At 45.2% G+C, this 21,293-nt stretch overlaps 6 protein-coding genes across 6 annotated transcripts; 5 read left to right on the top strand and 1 right to left on the bottom strand.

The window, feature by feature from the left end:
* Positions 1–28: 28 nt before the first annotated feature.
* Positions 29–1,484, top strand: G6M90_00g029950 (uncharacterized protein; the record flags this gene model as incomplete). Its single annotated transcript, XM_014684224.1, has 3 exons — positions 29–909; positions 978–1,065; positions 1,128–1,484. The coding sequence occupies 3 exons, from the start codon at positions 29–31 to the stop codon at positions 1,482–1,484; spliced, it is 1,326 nt and encodes a 441-aa protein (XP_014539710.1).
* Positions 1,485–2,665: 1,181 nt separating this feature from the next.
* Positions 2,666–3,685, top strand: patD_1 (Alcohol dehydrogenase patD; the record flags this gene model as incomplete). The annotated part of the gene is made up of 1 exon (XM_014684223.1): positions 2,666–3,685. The coding sequence occupies one exon, from the start codon at positions 2,666–2,668 to the stop codon at positions 3,683–3,685; it is 1,020 nt and encodes a 339-aa protein (XP_014539709.1).
* Positions 3,686–4,493: 808 nt separating this feature from the next.
* Positions 4,494–6,842, top strand: G6M90_00g029930 (uncharacterized protein; the record flags this gene model as incomplete). The annotated part of the gene is made up of 1 exon (XM_014684222.1): positions 4,494–6,842. The coding sequence occupies one exon, from the start codon at positions 4,494–4,496 to the stop codon at positions 6,840–6,842; it is 2,349 nt and encodes a 782-aa protein (XP_014539708.1).
* Positions 6,843–12,758: 5,916 nt separating this feature from the next.
* G6M90_00g029920 (uncharacterized protein) lies at positions 12,759–13,938 on the top strand (the record flags this gene model as incomplete). Its single annotated transcript, XM_066130049.1, has 2 exons — positions 12,759–13,572; positions 13,622–13,938. 2 exons carry the CDS (start codon positions 12,759–12,761, stop codon positions 13,936–13,938), a joined length of 1,131 nt encoding a protein of 376 aa, XP_065986356.1.
* Positions 13,939–15,526: 1,588 nt separating this feature from the next.
* Positions 15,527–16,550, bottom strand: G6M90_00g029910 (uncharacterized protein; the record flags this gene model as incomplete). The annotated part of the gene is made up of 4 exons (XM_014684220.2): positions 15,527–15,669; positions 15,721–16,260; positions 16,328–16,444; positions 16,511–16,550. The coding sequence occupies 4 exons, from the start codon at positions 16,548–16,550 to the stop codon at positions 15,527–15,529; spliced, it is 840 nt and encodes a 279-aa protein (XP_014539706.2).
* A 1,255-nt stretch (positions 16,551–17,805) lies between these two features.
* Positions 17,806–18,805, top strand: LIPA (Lipase A; the record flags this gene model as incomplete). Its single annotated transcript, XM_066130048.1, has 1 exon — positions 17,806–18,805. A coding segment is annotated over one exon (1,000 nt), but the record flags the coding sequence as incomplete, so codon positions are not given.
* Between the last annotated feature and the right edge of the window lie 2,488 nt (positions 18,806–21,293).

Below are 21,293 nucleotides of genomic sequence, written 5' to 3'. Positions count from 1 at the left end.
TCTTTACGCCGCCAACGAGGAATTCGCCATGTCTCCTCACCCTTGGCTCAGCCTGCCCAGTCAACTCGGCAGTTGTCTCTGCAAGCTAACAGAAAGCTTGGCCACTGACAGCCGATTTCAAGCCTTTTGTAACCTGGGACCTGGAGCTAAAGAGTTTGCTTTTGGGTGGAAGGCTGCAGGCTCAGACTCTGTCATCGTGTGCCACGTGAAGCCAGGCCACGTCTCCGTCGCACCAGGATCAGAGGCAGAAGCCAATTTTATCCTCTCCGCTCTTCCGGAGCAATGGGAGCAGTTCTACAAGCCTATTCCTGTGGCTCCCTACCAAAGCTACTGGGGCATGGTCGGCCAGAATATTCACCAGGATGGGGTCGACATCATGGGGGATCAGAACATGTTTGTTGCTTATGCGTCGATATGGCGACGGGTTCTGGAGATGAGCCATGAAGCTCTACACGGTCGCATGCAGGAGGACCCCGTGCCACCCCCCAGTCTTGAAGATGCCATCGTTGGCCGGTACGTGTATGTGTCGCCTCCGGGCTGGGGCAGGACAAAGGTATTCTACGAGCAGAGCGGCAGCGAACAACATCGGGATATTTTGTTCCTCCATACGGCGGGTTCAGATTCGCGGCAGTACCATGGCGTCATGAATGAAGCACGAATGCTGGCAAAATGCCGCATGACGGCATTCGACCTGCCTGGGCATGGTCGCAGCTTTCCACCCGAGACGCAGATTCCTGGGTGTTATACCAATACCGAAGAGACATATGTTGGCTGTATAAAGGAGGTGATTCGCGCACTCGGCCTCAAGAAGCCCATTGTGTGCGGCGCGAGCATGGGAGGCCATGTATGTCTTGCCATTGCGCTGCGGGCCGAGGAGCTAGATGTTGGTGGTGTGATTCCTTGCCAAGGGTTCGTATTTTGTGACCGGCAGAAATGTCTATTATTACTCTGAAAGGTGTATTGACCGATCCGGGCAGCTGCGACTTTACGAATATGGATCGTCAGTGGTGGGATCGCTCCGTCTCTGTGAACCAGTCATTGTCCAACCCAGAATGGATATACGGAGTAAGTATGCACGTTACAGAAGGGCTTTGCCATGAGGAGAGGAAATGACTAATTACGCGTAGATGATGGCGCCTACCGCTCCGCGTATTAACCGTGACATGGTATGGCATTGTTACTCGTCCCAAGCCTTTGGCATCTTCCATGGTGATTTGGACTTTTATTACGGCGGATGGGATGGTCGTACACGAGTCAAGGATATCGATACCGACAAGTGTCCAGTGTACATGTTGACGGGCGAATATGACTGGAGTACTACCCCAGAGCTAAGTGAGAAGACGGCCTTGAAGATTCGGGGCGCTAAATTCACAAAGATGCTGGGTCTCGGCCACTTTCCGGCGGCAGAGAATCCTCACCGCTTCGTCACATATCTAGTTGAGGCTATTGACTTTATACTGTTCCAACAGGTGGAGCGTAGCTAGTGGAATGCAAATCTGAGTGTCACCTTCAAAACACAATCAGATGAGTCAACTACATGCTCAAATGGCAGATCATTTAACATGTTTGAAAAATCCTGCTGTATCTACAGTATTGAGGTTGATTTACTGTTTTGTGCTGCACTGTACATGTGTCGTGTTTTTGGCATGGACTCAACGCCTCGGTACACTTTAGCCCTTCAGCTCGGCATCAACAAGCGACACGATGCGTCCTTTATCGTTTCGCCCTAATACTGGGTACCCTAATTCTCAACATGGTATGACAGCGGGGTAACTATTTGATTGACATGGGCAACTGCGTTTGTTGAGTCAAAAAGGTGCCAATTCCAGGTTAGTTGTGTAGGTTTAAATAGTTGCTCTTTGGGGCTAGTACAGCCAGACGGGGGCTTCCAGGGGGAAAACGAGGTATAAAGGATGGTAAATTTGAGGCATTTTCATGCGACCCACGAAGGCCTGCATCATGAATCGAGTTAATTGAAGCCCTGAAAACGCTGCTATTACAATTAAGCCTTTTTCGCTGTGCGATTTGCTTATAGATGGCCTGAAAATCTAGCAGTATTCTATTGACCTCTGCCGTGGGGTAGAAACATCCTGGCACTTTGCCTTTAGAGATGCAGTATCCGGTTCTAGACTGCGAGTTAAATCTGCACCATGAATAGCAGACGTTGGACAAACGAGTTCTTAGGAGAGCACGTGGCAAAAGGCGTTGATATTGTTCAAGTACGTAGTAGTGTATTATTAATTAGCTAAATTTCGCAGCTGTTCTCCCACATTCCGGGACTTGGGGCATTTTGAGAGTCTAATCCGACGCACTTGGACCGCAAAAGCCTAGCAGGACTTATGCAGTGAGGAGACATCAGTAGTAGAGCTAATCAGATTTAGATTTGTAATATCATTGATGCGCTAAAGTGCCCACCTGCCACGGCTGGATCAAACCCTCACCAGAGTCACCACTACTGAATCGTGTCTGTCTAGTGCTTCGCCGTTGGGGTAGAAAGCCCAAGACGGAACGGAGGAACGATCGCCCCATCAAAGAATATATAATAGAGCTGATCCACGGAATGGCCATCTTCATCTCCGGCTGCAGGTACTTGATCCGCAATTTACTGTCACCTCTTCCTGGCACACATTCACATTCGATAGTCAAATCTTTTCGGGACCACACAATGTCCTCCTTACCCAAGACGTACCGAGCCGTTGTCCTCAACGAAGCGAACGGACCATTCAAGATTCAGGAGATGGAGCTGAAGCATCCAGGGCCGGGCCAGGTCCTGGTTAAAGTTCTGGCCTGTGGCGTATGCTTCTCAGATGTTAGCATTGCCAACGGAGAGTACGGAGATGTTTTTCCCAGAATCCCCGGGCACGAAATTGTGGGCGATGTAGTCGAGCTCGGCCCAGGCGTACAGGGTTTAGACAAGGGAGAAAGAGTAGGAGGTCCTTGGCATGGTGGTCACGATGCCATGTGTAAGCTATGCAAGCGAGGGATGTACCAATTTTGCCACAACGCACAGGTGAATGGCTACACTCGAGACGGAGGCTTCGCGGAATACGTTCTACTTGAACAAGAAGCTGTCGTCCGCATCCCCCGCGAGTTGGATGCAGCCGAGGTAGCCCCGTTACTATGCGCCGGGGTGACCGTTTTTAATGGCATCCGAAAGATGCATATCGAGCAGGGAGGATTGGTAGCTGTCCAAGGTCTAGGCGGTCTTGGTCACCTCGCTATCCAGTATGCTGACAAGATGGGCTATGAAGTTGTCGCGTTATCTTCCAGCGATGATAAAGCTGACTTTGCTAAGAAACTCGGCGCCCATCATTACATCAACACCAAGAAAAGCGACGCAGTTGCGGAACTCAACCGGCTTGGAGGAGCAGATCTTATTGTCCAGACGGCCCCTAACCCGGAAGTCATATCAAAGCTGGTTGGAGGTCTAGGTGCGGGCGGCAAGCTGCTGTCTCTAGCCCCGGTCGGTAATGTTGCCTTTGACAGCGTAGCTTTGATTCTTGGGGGGAAAAGCATTCATGGATGGGCGAGCGGGCATTCCTTGGATAGCGAGGAGGCGATTCGATTTGCGCAGACACACAACATTAAATGTATGGTGGAGAAGTATCCCTTTTCCGATGTGCAAAAGGCAGTGGATAGCTTGGTTTCTGGGAAGCCGAGATTCCGAAATGTTTTGACAATGTAAAGAGGGTTGACGGATGACGGAGGTCTCGTACTTTGGTGTTGTTGGTTTTCAAAAAATAAAAATAAAAAGATGTAAATAGAACTCAACGTGTACATCATCATTGTCCCGTTCTTGTGCACAGTCCATTTGAGCACAGTTCAGAAGCATTCGATGCGATGGGGCCGGAGAATGAATGCCTTGACTTGGTGTGTTACAAATACGAATTGGGTTTTTTAGCTTACAAATTCAGTTTTGCTAGTTCCCGACATCCCGGTACTTGTCCCGGTACATGTACCAGACATCATTGAATCACGTGTAGTGTAAGTAGACGGGGCCTCCGCCAATATATAGAATTGTTTTGACCCCGACAAGTCAATTTACTCCACACTGAGATGCCATCTTCTGAGCCAAGGCCAAAGCCAAAGCCAACGCCCAATCTTGTCCAAGATCAATATTACCCCGAATCTTGCTGCTCCACGAATGAGACCTCGGATTCATGTTCCGCCTTGCAAGTTTTGCAACAAGACATTCCGGCGCACAGAGCATCTACGCCGGCATGAACGCACTCGTAAGCCGCCTACTCCTCTTGATTCACCGTGTTGCACATGCAGGCTAATACATACATGCAAGACACAAAGGAGAAGCCGTTCGAGTGCTCCGCATGTGGACGCACCTTTTCTAGAAGGCAAGTTGAGTTGAGTTGACTGTAGACTTTGCATACATACTAACCAACGTGTGTACTAGCGACCTCTTAACCAGGCACAATAGGCTGGCTCACCGGGAGCACGAATCTGCAACGAGTGCCAACAATGAAGACGGAGATGCAGTCATGTCTTTTCACAGTACGTGGGCCGTCTCCGACAAGACACCCGATGACGGCCGCGATAGCCAGTATTCCCATGATTTGGTGCAGCAGGAGGAACCTCTCGTGGGCTTCGCAACTGATGGTGCAGTTTCCGACCATCTTCAACTCGGGCAATCCACACAAATGCCAGCAACAGACACGCCTGATATTTCAACAAGCGACATGCCTTTGCCATCCAGTTACTTACATTTGGACTCTCAACACGAAGCCACATTGTCCGTCCATCATCAGCCTTCGGCTGCCACGCTACATCCTCGAGGCAGCAGTGACCAAGCCCACAGCACCGTCGACAAGTCGGTGACTTGGGACTTATTATATGGCAATGACTTGGACCTTCTTTGGAGGGAAATCGCAGCGACCTCTTCCCTGTCTATGCCATCGACGTTTGGGACAAACTATCCAATCAATTTGCTTCCCGCTTCACAGCCCGGTATCTCTGAGCTTGACACGGCCATGTTTTCCAACAAACGTCACGACGAGTCACGGAACACGTCAGGCGTAAGAATGCCTGATTTTCTTCCGCGTCAGCCAGCCGGGCAACCATCGGAGAATTATGCCCGATCTATACCAGAAAACACCAAAACGACATCCAGTGGGCGCCTCCTTCAGCCCCCGTCAACCCTTGATGGAACTGGTAGTCCGTGTTTGCTATCCAAAGCGGACTACTCCATTATATGCAACAGCATTGAAAAACACCGTTCCGTCTTGCCAGCAACCTTTACTATGCCTACTCGATACGCATTACGCCGCTACGTCGAAGGGTATTTTTCGGGATTTCACGAACATCTGCCCTTTATCCATTATCCCACCTTTTCGCTCGCCTCTCAAACGCCCGAGCTCATCCTGGCTATTGCTGCCACTGGGGCTCGGTATCGGTTTCAACGTCAGCAGTCGCATGACCTCTATATTTCTGCCAGAGCTCTGCTCGAAGAACAAATACTCAGGAGAAATGGCTATGAAAAGCCCATTTCGGTTTTCAGCACGCCTGAGCTACTCTTGGACGGATATTCACACGCTCGTTCCTGCCAATCCAGTGTAGAAACCCCTGACCAATCTACATCAGACATTAACTGTGACAATGTCAAGACAATGCACGCCATGATCATCCTGATGGCTCTGGGCACGTGGAACCAACGCTCACTCATAAAGGACGCCTTCTCCATCGCAAGCGAGCTCGCCTTTTTGGTCCAGGAAGATGGCGTTGGCGTTGGGGCAGCAGCAGACTCGCCTGGCGCTGATTTGACCTGGCGTGAGTGGGTTGCTGCCGAAGAGAGGCGACGCGCCAAGCTGGTGGCATTTTGTTTCAACAACCTACTGTATATTGCGTACAACATTGCCCCCAAGTTGATGAACTCGGATGTGGCTCGGCTGAGCGTGCCCAGCCCTGAATCCCATTGGAGAGCTGCGAGCGAGGATGAATGGAAGGCGGCCCGTAGCAGAGATGCCATCGTCGAGACCAACGTTCAACAGAGCTATTCGAGTCTATTTCGGAACCAGACCGCTGCGCCAGCTAGCAACGGGCTGTCTTCCTTTGGCAATTACGTCCTGATCCACTGCGTAGTACAGCAAATCTTTCTGGCTAGACAGTTGTCATTTGCGCCGTCAGGGATTGAATGCGCCTCATTGCCGCCAGATTTGTTGCTCAAGTTTGACTCTGCGTTGCGGGTATGGCAACACACCTGGGAGGCTACCAAGGATTCGTCTCTTGATCCGTCCTCGCCCGGCGGACCTCTCAGTTTCAATTCGACGGCTCTCTTCCGACTGGCTTATATTCGGCTGCATGCTGATTTTGGACCTTGCCGCCGGCTGGAAACGCGCAATGCCGAGCGCATTGCCCAGGCTTTCCGCAATGCCCCTTTGCTCGAACGCAGCCCCCTGGTAGGTCGTGCTGTGCTTCAAAGTGCCCACTCGCTGAGCATTCCGGTCCGAATTGGCATCGAGTTTGTGGCAAGGACGCAAACTTTGCACTGGAGTATCGTTCACAGTCTGTGTAATCTGGAATGCGGCTTGTTTCTCGGCAAATGGCTCGAAACGATAGCGAATGCCATGGCGTTGGGTGACACTATACAAGAGGACGAGAAACGATTAATGGGCATTGTTGCGAGCATCATCAGTGAGACTGAACTCGGCGACAAGTTGGCCTCTGAAACTGATAGTGTGCTTAAGGTAAAGCGCATGGCTGTTGCGGTGATGCAGTTGTGGGCGTATAGTTTCAAGGGAGCACATGTGTTTGATATCATGGGAACTATTGGTGCGGGCCTGGATATATGCGCTGATATGCTTCAACGAGAGCTTGTGACTGATGACAAGTGAGCTGCCTGGCCTGTATTTTCGACATGGGCATGCTTTGTAGTGTGTGCTTTTTTCCACACCATGTATTATATAGATAGGTTATTTAGAGCATATATCCACAAAGGTTATATAATAGAATTACAAGGCTCTCTAGAAGCCTAAGTTATCTCTTTGTTGTTTATATATACATAATAGCCATTTATCTCTTCTATTCTTCTAAGAACCAAGGACCTTTAATATTTTATAGAATTATCTTTGAATCAACGTATTATACTCGAAGAGTTCCTGTAGGCTCGACGACACCTATTATTTGGGGCACTGCCAAGACTCAGTATATACCCCGCTATGTAGTCCGCTATGAGAGCACCCCGTCAGAGGTAGCCGCAATCAGATATCTATTACGCTGTAGGATGACCTTGTCGAATATATAATAGATCAAGAGTACTAATACAGTAAATAGAAATAACACTGCAGTATATATCCAAAACCTGTCTTAGCCGGGTCTGTACAGCTGTAATATGCTAAAAAGAGATAATATAAGTAAGAGCGGGATAAAAACCTAACCACAAGGTTACAGGTAGCTAGCGCTGCTTTCTAGGCAGTATAAGTAGTTTTATTATAGTAGATAAAGCAGGTGCCCTGCCTGCAGAAGATGAGGGTCAGAGCCCATCTCGGGGTTTATCATCTCCTAGAGAACAAACGAGCGAGCAATCTGCAGCAGCTGCCGAGGTGGATTCGGGGTGTATATCTTGGGAAACCTTTCGAAACCCCTCGAATTTGCCCAAACAAATATCGAAAGTACTTAAAGAAGAGTGTCATGCAATTCATATTCCCCGCGCGGTTGGGACTATCGATTGGGTGACCAATGACCGACATCGACAGATGGCCAAAGATTATAGGGAATATGTTAGGAAAGAGTCCAAAAACTCTCAACCGCAGGAAAAGAAAAGCCAGACTGGGTGGACAAGGCATATTAGGATTATTCAAACCGTCATGAAGAATTACTTCAACCAGACATCAGTGATAAACAACACACTTTTACTTCAAGGCGACATCTGGTGCGTGGATTGTCGACAGCTCCTATGTGCCAGAGAAATGGAGCTCATCTCGGATTTTCCGGAAATTTCCTCTGATAAAATAGACAACATGAACGACGGCAACTTCTTTGTTAATGCTGTTGCCGTTTTCTAGATTGGTCACTCTTTACCTGAGCTGGCGACACGGCTTGCCTTTGGCGTCTGTATTACGCAAGTCGAAATTGTCACCCTCACCTTGGCAGCTGCCACAATCGTGACCTATATCCTATAGTAGGATGAGCCGAAGAATATGAAGACGAGCATAACTATATTCGCAAAGCAACGCCCAAGCCATAAACAATTTCGAGAAATGGTCGAGCACGGCCCGCGCCAAATACTCCCTAGCTGGCTGTGCCATCTTGTTACACCTGCTAGCTCAGGATTTGGCATATCGAACTCTGCTATACATTGCGCCAACGATATGGGTAAAGACTCTTTACTTTTCGTTTTATCTGTTCGCGTATGCGCCGTGTTAATTAGCTTGGGCTTCTTCCTAGGATGGAACTCGTCCTTTGGCCACGATACCCTTCGTTATATCTGGCGAGTTGTGACGATTGTATTATTCATGATTATGCCTGTTCTTGGAATCATTATACTCAACATACTTCCAAGAATAACCTGTCTAGGATTTAACGGAAAAAGGAGGCGGGCACAAGTAGTTGTCGGACTACTCTTCGCGGTATTAGTTGGCGGGAGAATAATCCTTGCGGTAGTGGCCGTGATTAACTTGTGGTATCTGCCACCAAATGCTTTCCAGGCTACTTAGACGTCTAACCTGCCTTATATTTCTTAAACATAGCTATTATATAGGTCATTTAAACATCCTGCTCCCAACCTCAAACGCTCTGTGATCATCTTGATGTTGCTTTCAATAGTTGCCAAGCCCCCTCTGCTGCAAGTTGCCAACTTGATGGGTTGTATGTAGCATTGGGCATCCATCCAATTGTTCGGCCGGTGCAGTGCTACCATCCAACGTCTGGTGTGCTGGCGTTTCTTGCCACACCAGTCGACCTTTGCAACGTCTCCCCCTAAGTTTCATGCCCAACGAGGCTCCCACGGCGCACCAAGACACGCAGGACTTCTCCATCCGGTCTGGCCGCGAAGCAATGTTGTCAGTCTGTAGCTGGATTACCATGTACACATGGACCCCGCACTACCAAGCTGACTGTTTCCAGGCATCATTCCTGAATCATTATCAAACAATACAAAGCCTCTGTCTTTCAACAACCAATCATACCATCTGCGCTATATACGGGCCGGCCATTGACGACGACAATGAGAACGCTGGAAAACCCGGAGTCATATGCCCTAGTCTGGATCGCAGCATTACGGATGGGTTTGTTAGTAGGAATACGTGGTGAAGTCGCCCGGCCGAGCCATGGGGAGGACATCCGGCTTGGTGATGTTGCCGTCAGCCAGCCAGGAATGGGCATCGAAATACTCGTTCAGTATGACCTCGGTGCGATTCATCCGGATCAGAGATGGGCCCAAAAGACGGTCCTCAACAGACTCCCTCTGGTGCTCCTCCATGCACTCGCAGGCCTGCAGGTGAAACATGAGACGGATGCCTCCAAAATGACTGGCATTCTTCAAGAGACGTGGGCAAAAAGGCCACTTGATGATGCCGAAAAAACATCAATGACCAATTTGATCAGCTCTTTTTACAGCCGTTCCAGCAAATGACTCGAAGTAGCGCGCATGATTCCATAGTCATTGTTGTTGACGCGTGGGATGAGTGTGCCGATGACAGAGATGTGAAGCGCCTGATTGAACTGTTTCAACTTGTGACAACTATGCAATCTGTGTCGGTAAAGACTTTTGTGACGGGCAGACCAAAACTGCCTCTTCGCCTTGATCCGACCACTTCATATTAGAAGCGGAGATTGTGGCCTAAGACCTGCTTTATGGGACTAATCTAATTCTAGATATTGCTAAAATTAAGGATCACATAATAAATCGAAATATTAGCTATAAAGCACGAGAAAGTTAGACTCTAACTATCTACGAAACCATCGACTCCTCGACAGACCAAGTCCGCCTGACAGGCACCTATCACCGCCCATATCGTACAGAGGCTGGAAATGATTAGCTATGAAACGCAACCTAGGAGAGTTGCTTCTTGGTGGCAAGTACACAAGTGGAGGCTAAGCCCCCCCGGCTATGCGAACTGCAGTAGCTTTTATGCGAGAATACGGCATGGGCTTCGAGAGGAGTATATGTGTGTAATGACTCGGTTATTTAAGTCATGAAACACCATCAATCAAAGCGGACGACGAACAAGGAGTGCCGGTAAATTGCCATGGGTATAACAGAAAACCATGTGCGCAATATCCACACCCCTTTTTACCACTATGACGACAAAAGCATAGTAGCCGACAAAAGCGAGATGTTTACCATTCTAAAGCGAGCATGAGATTATCCAATATAACACATTATGCGGTCTTGATAGTAATTACCCGTGTTTATCCCAGCTATTACGGCCTTGGACTTCCAAGTAAGCTTCAACATGGTGGTATAAATTCACCTACTAGGCAGGTAGCATAAGAACAGAGCCCAAAGTGGCGACGCCTTGTCCTAAAGTGGTCGCAACTAGCAAAGAGACAGAAAAGAAAGCTGTACCAAACGGCCGTAAGAGTAGTTCAGCTCAGCGTGTCCAACAGCCAACCCACTTGACTTGGTTGGTTGTGATTGCTCCATACTTATCAACCAGGTAAAGTAAAGACTTGCCCTCGATCGCATAAAGTATCTAATGCTTCCATGACTCGGCTTTACTCTTGGCAAAATCGTCGAAGGAGGCATAGCGCAGTTATTGGGATTTTCAGATTCACTCGTCGATCCGGAGACTGTTAACAACCTGTGTGCCTTTCCACGCGACTAGAAGCCTTAATCTAGTCGTCTGAGGGGTCAAGGAGCTTCAAAATTCAAGGAACGGTATATAGGAGCGCCGTTTCCACCCCCTTCCTAGGCGCACTGTCAGATATGAATCATATGATTATTTACTGCGGCCGCACATTGCAACACTGCCAAAGAAAAGATGAAGAACAAGCAGATGTGCTGTCCAAGACGAAGACTGGAATGCATACTTTGCAAGGTGGCCCGCACGACTGTGTCCAGAAACGCTGTTGGTTAGTTGCAGTGTGTATTGAGGAGTTGGAGAAGGACGACCTGGTTGATCAAGGTGTTAGGCTCATACGTAAGTCCCAGTCATGGAACAGGCATCCGGGTTGTTAACTAGCCGACTGTGTGTTGCGCAACGAGACGGCCGCCCACCTGGAGATTGCGTCGAAGCAAGGAGAGCGGTGGACACATATCTGAGCTCGGCACACATTACTCGTTGAAGACTGGCTGTTGATAAAGGCGAGCCAAACATGCAGAAATAGCCGCGGTTCGTACTACCGTTTGCATTTATATCAACAAACCCCCTCCGTAAGTCGACATTGCCGGTGAGGTCGCTGAGGTGAGTACCCCGGGAGACCGGGACCGGATAGAGACGGCGTCCGCAATTGATTCACAAAACGCGGCCGCTGGCCATTCGATCAGCGAGAGCGAGCATCCGTGTTTGATGCGCATGATTGTTGTGCCAGGGTTAGTGCTGTAGTTGTCTTTGCTTGGCCGTTACAAGACGATGGGTTCAAAAGCCACCAGACATCACATGCATTCATCAGTGGCTCGGGCTGGGCCGACATCAGTCGCTGTAATGTGGCCTACGTGTTTCATGTATCCATGGCACTCCGTACAATGATCAGCATTAGGATCAACAGTGGTGCATTGTATTCCACGGGCCGTCAATGATTATCTGAAGAATCCTCTATTCCCCACTAGGCGCAGCCTAATCTATCGTTACACCACATGTAAGAGACGGGGGGCTACCTGGGGTGTTTTAATGTTTGGGGCTAAGGAGCATCATGCGCATTGATTGAACGTCCAGAAATGGGCGTGGTGTTCTGGCCACGTTCGCAATAGCGAAACACGGCCCAAGATTTGAAGTTGTCGGCCGCTGTTGACAAATCCGAGTCCACTTTGCCGTGGTATTTGGTATCTCCGTTTTAGGCTTTTAAGCCATCAAATCGATTTGTTAAGCAATGCTAACAAAGCCTTTTAATGTTGCGTATTTTGCTGCAGCTTGGATTCTTGCCAACAGTCATTTACACTTGACATTTCAACGCCTAACGATATTGCACCACTGTATTTCTCTTGTCCTTGGAACTATATGAACACGAGGCGGGGGGTTAGAAATCTACTACTCTTCACATGGTTCCTTTAGTTTCAGTAGACGGCTTTCCAGCTGGCGTAATCAAGAAGCCCTTGGCCTTGCCCTTATGCATTCAATGGGGGCAACTTGACTCGTGGACGTGTATACTTGAAACATCAAGATGGAATCGGGCTAGATTCTCAGTACGAGGTGGGGGTTTTTCATTCCATTGTTACAGATAGATAGGCGTGTGGTCGTATGTTGTCAAAGGCCGGGCACAACGTTGCAACCTGAACCATGCAAAACTCGTCTATTTCATCGTAATCAAGCCGTCTCCGTGCGAGGTTCCGCTGACTTTTGATACTCGTCCGCCTCGGGCATGAACGACAACTTGCCTTGCCCTTGTGATTCTCACAGCTCTCTACAAGCACCGTCGGCTGATAATGAAGCCCCTCATCGAGGGAGTGTTCTTGGCTTCGCGAAATGAACTTGATCTGATGGCTTTGTGGGAGTCATATGTCACCACGCGCGGCTCAATTCGCTGACTTATAAGGGAGTACCGCCTGTCTGTGTCTCCATGTTCGTAGGATACGCTGATGCCACATGACGATTTGCTTCTGAGGTTCAACGATAACAAAAGACAAAAGGCATCTTGAAACCAATTCCACTATGAAACCTGTCAGACTTGTCATGGCCTTTACCCAGGCCTCCGCCATGGCCTTGTCCACGGGCGGCCGTGCGGCGTCTCCACAAGACGGCACGAGGGCTCTCTTGGACGTCACCCTCGACCAAGACAGCGTCGCAGAGCACGGGGTTTACAATGGCACCGGATGCGCAATGTCCCCCGAGCAAGAATTGGAACTCCAGAAACGCGCAAGCGAAACACAAAGCTGCTACGGTCTGCAGGATGAGCTCGATGCCGCCCTGGAGGAATGCGTCAAGCTCTCAAACCTCGCCGCCGAAGCCGCGTCCGGCGCCGCCAAAGGTCTGAAGTCCCGAGACGGTAATGAACAAAAAAAGGCCGCGACTTTGGACAACTTCTTTGGCATCAGCAACTCGGATGAAGTTGCGGATAACTTCCGCAGGATCGCTCGAGGCTGTAGCAAGGACAAAGCCAAAGGCATCAGCATTACCTGCGCGCCGAGAGAAGAATGCACTCTGCAGAACAGGCCACGCCAGCAGTATGCCGCAACGGCAACCATCCGGAATGGCACAACGGGCAGTATAAGGCTCTGCCGCAAGGCCTTTCAGATGCCCGCAACCGCTGGCAATGCCCGTCGCCGACTTCAGGTTCAAGGCCAGCAGGAGTGTGGACAGAGTCTGAGCAGTCTAGCCCAATTATTCGTACACGAGATGGCTCATACAACCTTCGCGGCGGATGATTTAACATATGATAAAAGGAAATCTTTGAACCTGGACGAGAACAAACAAAAACACAATGCCGACAACTATGCGCTGTTTGCCCGAGACATTGCAAATGATTGTCCAGTCGCAGGGACTGGCGGTGAAAACCAACCCAACAGACCCAACAGACCCAATGGACCTGGAGATCCTGGCAGCAAACAGGGCCCTCCGAAAAGACCCTCGGGTTCTGGTAACAGTCCTTCAAATCGTCCTCCTTCCGGAGGCAACCGTCAGCCCAAGAGGCCATTCACAGGCTCTTCTATATGGTCAATCTGGTGATTCATCTGATGACCCTGATTGTGACTTTGACGATCCGCCCCCGTTTACTGGCTCTGAATCCGAAGTCGCCTTTCAGCCTCCGAGCCAATTTCAGCCGCCGAATTTCAGCCCTCCACCCCAAGGCAATGACTTGCTTTTAGGCATGGGGTTGAGCCGAGCAAAGTAGGGTATTCTGACAGCTTCACCCTAAGGACGATACAACGTATTCGATACACAAGACGTAACGCAAGGTAGTAAAAGAAACGTTGAAAAAGAACCTTCCTTGCCATGTGAATAACAAGGGAGTATTACGTGATCCTGTTTTTTCCTTAACAAGCATTAACAATAGTTTTGTAATAAGTCTGACAAATAGTGTCAAGAGACTACCGGTGAGGCTGAATCGCTCGGTCGCGCAAGGTCCTCCGGGACCCAATTACAATCCCGAGATGACCTAGGCTACGTCTCTTTTAAGCCTTAGTTTTACGAGTTTCGATCGACAACGCCGACGCTGTGAATGAAGCTGGGAGGTCTAGAGGTCAATAGAATCACCATCTCTACTCTATCTAGTAACTATCTCGCCACGAGGCTTCCTGGTTTATCTCTAGATTCAATGTTCCCTCTGCTAGACCCTTTTCTCACAAATAGAGACTAGACTACTAGCCTAGTTTAGGCTAATAGTCTAGAGATCCTTGGCCAACGTATCGCAGCTAAAAGTTCGCAAATTGAAATTCACGAAGCTAGCTGCCCGTATCCTACTACCCTTATGTGTATTAGCTCTCATTGCTAGTGTCAATAGTGTAAATCGACCTCGTAGAGCTGGAGACGCCTAGCTGCTACGTCGTTACAATCATGTCTGGTCTACTCTATAGTCTGGACTCTGGTCAATATATAGGTACGGCATAGCCCGTGCTCGTAGCATAGCACATGCGAACTAGCCTCTTGTGCACCCGCATTTCCAACAACCTCAATTTTAGCTAGTGGGGCAAATCGACGTCGATCAGCCTGTCATTTTTCCAAACCTTGCCCATTGACAGTCAGATGGGGAATGGGGACAGGCCCCGGAAAGGCCCCGGAAAAGCGAACGCCGCGTTTGCCGCGAGGGTCTGGTTCAATGTTTCGCAGGCATCTTGGTCGACTCGTCACATGTCAGAGTAGTATGCCAAATCCATCCGACGTTCCTACATATGTCGGGTCTGGTAGTCTTTTGTGGCTGCTGCTCTGTCTCCAACACACTACCAAGTGGTGACAGATGAAAAGCTGCATGTACCGACATTTCTTGCCCCCATGATTGTGACTAACTATGAACCGCAGCTAATAGTGCAATAGTAAGATTTCAGCCTTTGACTTTCGTGGCCAAAGTACGTTAGTGATACTAGAATAGACATGAATGTTTGTTATGCTATAGGGATAAAGAAGTAATTAGTGTATTTATATCTTGTTTCACTACTTAATTTGTGGACGGCTTTAATAGAGAGTATATCGGTAGTTATCCTTCAGTATTACCCCGTTTACAGGAAAGTGGCATCTTATTCAGCAAATCCTAGAGGAATCGATTATCACAAAGCATGGTCTAGACATTGTCGATTAGCAGCAATGGATAGTATAACTGGTCTGCTTTATAACAGTGATGATGAAGATATTCTGTCTAGGAAACCGGCCTGGTATAACTATATGGAGCTATTTTCACAGATAATTGACACGTCAGACAGTTTTTATCCGCCGAATAATGCGCCGGACACATTCTGTGCCACTCCAGCTGCTATTCAACTGTGCGGTTAGAAGGGTATATTGACAATAACCTTGGTCACGTCGTCTACCAAGGGGTAAAATCCGGGCAATGTACTAAACGGTTTCAAACCCTCCAGGAAATTCACCAACTGTTCGGTAAGACCCGCGAACTTTTCCTGAATAAATGAATCTGCTGAAAGTTAGCCGGGGGTTATACCAAGCGAGGACGGATGTCGTTTACCGTGGTTGAATCGAGATAAAACATCCAAACCCAAATTTAGAAAAGAGCTAATAAAAAGTTGAACAGTATTTGCAACTAGATTGATCAGCGTGCTGATAGCAGGGACGGCAACGACGTCCACAAGAGAGCTAATCGTGTGGCTGACGTCTTGTACGGCACCATTGATGATGCTTTCGCCGGCCGCCACGATGCCTCCAGAGAAATCCGTGCCGGCCTGCACGAAACCACCCAGAATATCGGCACCGGCGCCGAGCAAGTTGCCTTTAAGAGCGTTGCCGCCAGCCTTGGAGAAACCGGCAACGATGCTGGCGCCGGCTTTGGCGATGCCGCCGAAGAAGTCGCCCGCCGACTGGACGAGACCACCAAGCAGGTCACGCTTGTACTTCAGGTTACCCAGACTTTTCGAGTCTTTTGAAATTGCCTCGATGACAGCAGAGCCATTGCTCATGGTATTAGTGGCTAGCTGCAGTAACCTGCCGAGCTCTTGGCTTGCCGCATCGTCGCTGGCATCCTTTCCACCAAGGTCGGTAAACTTGGATTCTGTCCCAGCGTCTCTGGTTAACTGCGCTGTTCCTGAGATGGGCCACGAATGAATGAAATGACTAACTGAGGTCAAGGGTTGCGTTATGGATGCTCTCAGCCGTTAGCTGGAGCATGCCCGCCACCACAACGGTGTCGTTAGAAGGGGTCGGAGCAGCAGCATTGCACGATAGGATCATGCCACCTATGCCTGATTGTTAGCCCGAGGCAATGCGTTTTTTGGAGCTGTTGTCGAGCTTCCTAGACTTACTGATGGCAGAGGAAATTGCAGTCCACTTGGAGAAACGCATATTTTACAAAGTTGGAAAGACACTTGCTCAAGAGTCAAGACGTTGCCGAATGCGTGGCTCGGACAAGAAAAACGAAAACGGGAGCGTGGCCGACCATTTGAATATAATGCGTCAAGTATGCATGGCTCGTGTATGACCCCCCGTAGCACCAATGACAAAAGATGGGCTGCTGCAAAAAGCTCGTAAACAAAAACGAGAGTGCCCCGACGCATATCAGTCACGAGGCCTTCAAAAGCGGCCCCGTGGCAATGAGTCACCTTTTTGTCATGTGAAGCCGTTGCTGATGAGTGATGAGCCTCGTTTGCCCTAGTCTTGAGTTCCTGCATGTGAATATAGGAGGAGACTCAGCATCGTTGGAATTAGCAGGCACGTTGAATTATCGCGTAGCAAAGTCCCTCGCTAGTGCCGGCACATTGTCCCGTCAGGTCAAGTCTGGTATGACTAATAAACGCTAGGGACTGATAACCCCGGAACTACTGAAGTTAAAAGTCGAGCTAATACGCATGGTTGCATAACTCCCGCCATTGGATCGTCTCCCCAGAATACTTTAAACGGCTACTCTAATTTTTCGACTGCCCGTTTCGTCCACATGACCGAGGAGCTAAAAGCCGGCCGCTCAACTGCTCGTATTTGGCATCACTTACAAGACGACCTCGATCGAAGACAAGTCGTAATTGAACGCAACGACGGACCTATCTAGAACCTAGACTAGACTGTAAAATCGACCAAGGCTTTTTCCAGTTCGTATTAAGCACATGTGAAGGTACTAGTCGCTTTGGCTGTCGTCGGTTTGGACACGAACACCGCTCGACATTGCCGTTCTAGTTATATATTGACGACGGCAGTATTCTATAGCAAAACACGGGATTCTTCTTCTCTACTTTATCTATCTGTTATTTACTTGTTACACTTTGAAATGCTGCTTCATACTATCCTGGCTTGCGGCCTTTGGCTCTCCTTTGCTGCGGCTTACCCTCGGAGTCTTGTCTTCCCGAGAGGCACTGCCTTGCCGCCTTCGCAAGACCCCTTTTACAAGATCCCCGCCAACATCTCGGATTATAAGCCTGGAGACATTATCAACAGCCGACCAGTGCCTTAGCCCGTGGGACTGCTTCACTTTCAAGTGAATCTCGCCGCCGCATATCAGGTTCTTTATCGCACAACAGGGCCAGGCAACGTATCTACTGCCACTGCCACTACCGTCATGATCCCACACAATGCAAACTTTAAGAAAGTACTCTCCTATCAGGCAGAGATGGACTCGCCGTTTGATGAAGGCTTTACAAGCTATGTTATTCAGTTTGACCAACAGAAACTTGGAAACTTCCTCGGCAGATATGGCATCCTGTGGTTCGTTTCCATGCTCAGCAAGGGCTGGGTAGTGTGTAGCCCGGACTATGAAGGCCCAGATGGGCTCTTTGTCAATGGCATCATGAGCGGTAGAGCGACCCTCGATGGAATTCGCGCCGTTCTCCGGTCCAAGCGCAGCACCGGTGTCGAGAAGGACGCCAAGGTTGCTCTGTGGGGATATTCGGGAGGTTCACTGGCCACTGAATTCGCACTCGAGCTTCAAGGCTCATATGCTCCCGACTTGGACAAGAACATTATTGTGGCAGCTTCTGGTGGCCTGCCAGTAGATGCCGCCGGTGTTATCAAGCGCCTAAGTGGCAAACTCGGAGCCGGACTCGCCATGTCTGGCATCCTCGGCATCTCCAAATCTACTCCTCAACTTCGTCAATACTTTCTCGACTCCTTCGTTTCTAAGGGGAAACGTGATGAGTTTCTCCCGTTTGAGAAAAGTCTCGCTATCCCTACTGTTCTGCGGAACCTGTACAGGGACGTATTTGGCTACTTCAAAGATGGGGAGAAATTCTTCGAAGCCGACGTCGTCCAAGCCGTTCTTCGCGAAAATAAAATGGGAAGCTACGGCACACCCAAGGTTCCCTACTACGTGTATCATGCAATAAAGGATGAGGTACTCCCCGAAGCTGATGCAAAGGCTTTAATCCAGAGCCACTGCCACAACGGTGCAAAGATCAAATATGTGAGAGAATCTTTTGGTGAGCACGTCATTGTTGGCCTTACCGGTGCGGCAGGAGCCGCAAAATTTCTCATCGACCACATGGACGGGCGTGGAACGCAATCAGGGTGTGATGTGGAGAGTGTAGTGTCCTCGCTGCTTAATCCGGCTGCGGCCGCTTCGCTAACCGATATTGTGTTTAATGAGATCCTTGCTATCTTGCGGTTACCGTTAGGTAAGTAGTAAGTGAAACGTGAGTTTCTTGGTCTTATAAATATATAACTATAAAGTGTGAAGGTTGAGGTCTTTTTTAGCTACTTATAAAAAGTTAAGAGATAATAAGTATCCGAAATATAAATAGCTATAATTTGTTAGGAATTATATACTTTTATACTTTATCTCTATTATATATAGCTAAAATAAGAAAATATAGTAGAAAATATTTTAGTTATTAATTTATACTACTAAATATACTAAGTTTATAAGCTTAGAAAATAATTTATAATACACGGTATTTTATTTACTTATTAAAATTTACCTAGTAAAAACAGAAAATAATAATATACTTGGGATTTTTTATTATTTTTATTTCTATTCTATTTAATATTTAATACTAATTAATATTTGGTTGATTCGCTTTATAGTTAAATAAAATTACACGTATAATACTAGTATTATATAAGCGTAAAATTTAAAATAATATTAGGCTATATTAGGCTAAGAATAGTAAGAAACTAAAAAAGTAAACTATTTTAGTATAATTAATACTGCGCTATAGCTTATTTATAATAGCTAAGGTTTCTAAGAGATAAACTAGTTATAGTTTATATTAATAAAATAACTAGGGTAATTAATCTAAGTAATTAGGTATTATATTAATAATAGGTTATAAATTATAACTAAGTAATTAAAGTTAAAAAATTATAAGTAAAACTTAGATTAATATAATAATTATATTAAAAGCTAAAAAGCTAAAATTTATTTATAAAGTAAATTTAAGGCTTTTTATATATTATAAAGTTTATTTTTTATTTATTAAAGTTTTAATAAATTATAATTATATATATATTATTAATTTATTTAAAATTTATTAAATAACTAATAAATTTTTTCTTATTAATAGTTTATTTTAATTATTAATTTATTACTTATTATACTTAAATTATTAAGTAGCTTATATAATTAGCCTAACTTATAACTTATATTATAGTTTATAACTAGGTTATAATATAATATCCCCTTTTTATAATTTTACTTTTAAAAATTAAGCTTTATTTTATAAATAATTTTATTACTTTTTTTTTTATTAATTATAAGTTTTTTACTTATTTATAATATTTTCTTTTTATTATATTTAATTATATAAAAAAACCTAAAAAATCTTATTTTATTATTAATTATATTATAATTATTACTTTTATTTATAAATAAGATTTTAAGGTATTACTTTATAATTATTACTTTAAAAAAAAAGTTTTTATTAGATTATTAAAAGTATTAATTATTATATACTTTATTATTTTTTAGATTATTTTTATAATAGTTTTTATATTTTTATAATAAATTATATATATAAGGTTTTCTTATTATAATATATTTAGCTAATATATTTTAATAAATTATATTATTAAGAAATTTTATTAGCTTAAAAAAAAATAGCTAAAAAACTTATTATAAAGTATTATAAAAAGTAAAAAAAATTAATTTATAAAACCTAATATAATATAAATAAGGCTTTTAATTATTTTTTATAATTATATTATATAAAGTATTAGTTATATAAAAAAAGTATTAAAATAATTTATTATAATTTTAAGTTTTTTAAAAAAATAAAAAATATAAATTATAAGGTAAAAAAAAAAAGGCCTAAAAGTATAAGCTAAAATAAGTTTAATAATAAAAGTTTAAGGCTATTTATAATACTTAAAACTAAAATACTTTTAATATTTTAAATTAAAGTATTTTACTTAATACTAAGTTATAAGCTATTAATAATACTATTATAATAATACCTAATAATTCTAATACTAATACGCTAACTATATTAACTTACCATGGTAGAAACCCTTACCTAGAAAATTAACCTATAAAAACTAAGTAAAGTTAATATAATTAAAAAGGTAATATTAATATAATTAAAAAAGATATTTATATAAAAAGCTAAGAAATATAATTAAAAAAATAAGGTATATTTATTATACTTAAGGTATTTAATAGGAATTTTATTAAGGTTTTTAAATAATAATTTAATAATAATAAAAGTATTTAAAATTTATTATTAAAAACCTAAATAAATAAATAATAAGATAATAAAAAAGGCTAAAATAAAAATAATAAAAATAACTAGATTTTATTATTTAAGTAATTTAAAATATAATATTTTTAATTAATATATTATTATATTAAAAAATATATAATATAAAATATATTTATTTATATATAACCTTAAATTCTTATTTATATTTTATAATAAATATAAGTAATTATATATTTAAAATAAAATATAAACCTATTTATAATAATATTACTTATTAATTTAAGTAATAAAATAAAAAAGTATTATTTAAGAAATTAAGAATATTTTAAGGTTAATTAAAAATTAAAGGGTTAGGGTTAGGGTTAGGGTTAGGGTTAGGGTTAGGGTTAGGGTTAGGGTTAGGGTTAGGGTTAGGGTTAGGGTTAGGGTTAGGGTTAGGGTTAGGGTTAGGGTTAGGGTTAGGGTT

Source organism: Metarhizium brunneum, chromosome 2 (assembly GCF_013426205.1).
Source record: "Metarhizium brunneum chromosome 2, complete sequence".
In the NCBI taxonomy this organism is placed as follows: domain Eukaryota; kingdom Fungi; phylum Ascomycota; class Sordariomycetes; order Hypocreales; family Clavicipitaceae; genus Metarhizium; species Metarhizium brunneum.
The sequence above is the reverse complement of the archived record's forward strand: the minus strand, read 5'-3'. Positions and strand labels throughout refer to the sequence as shown.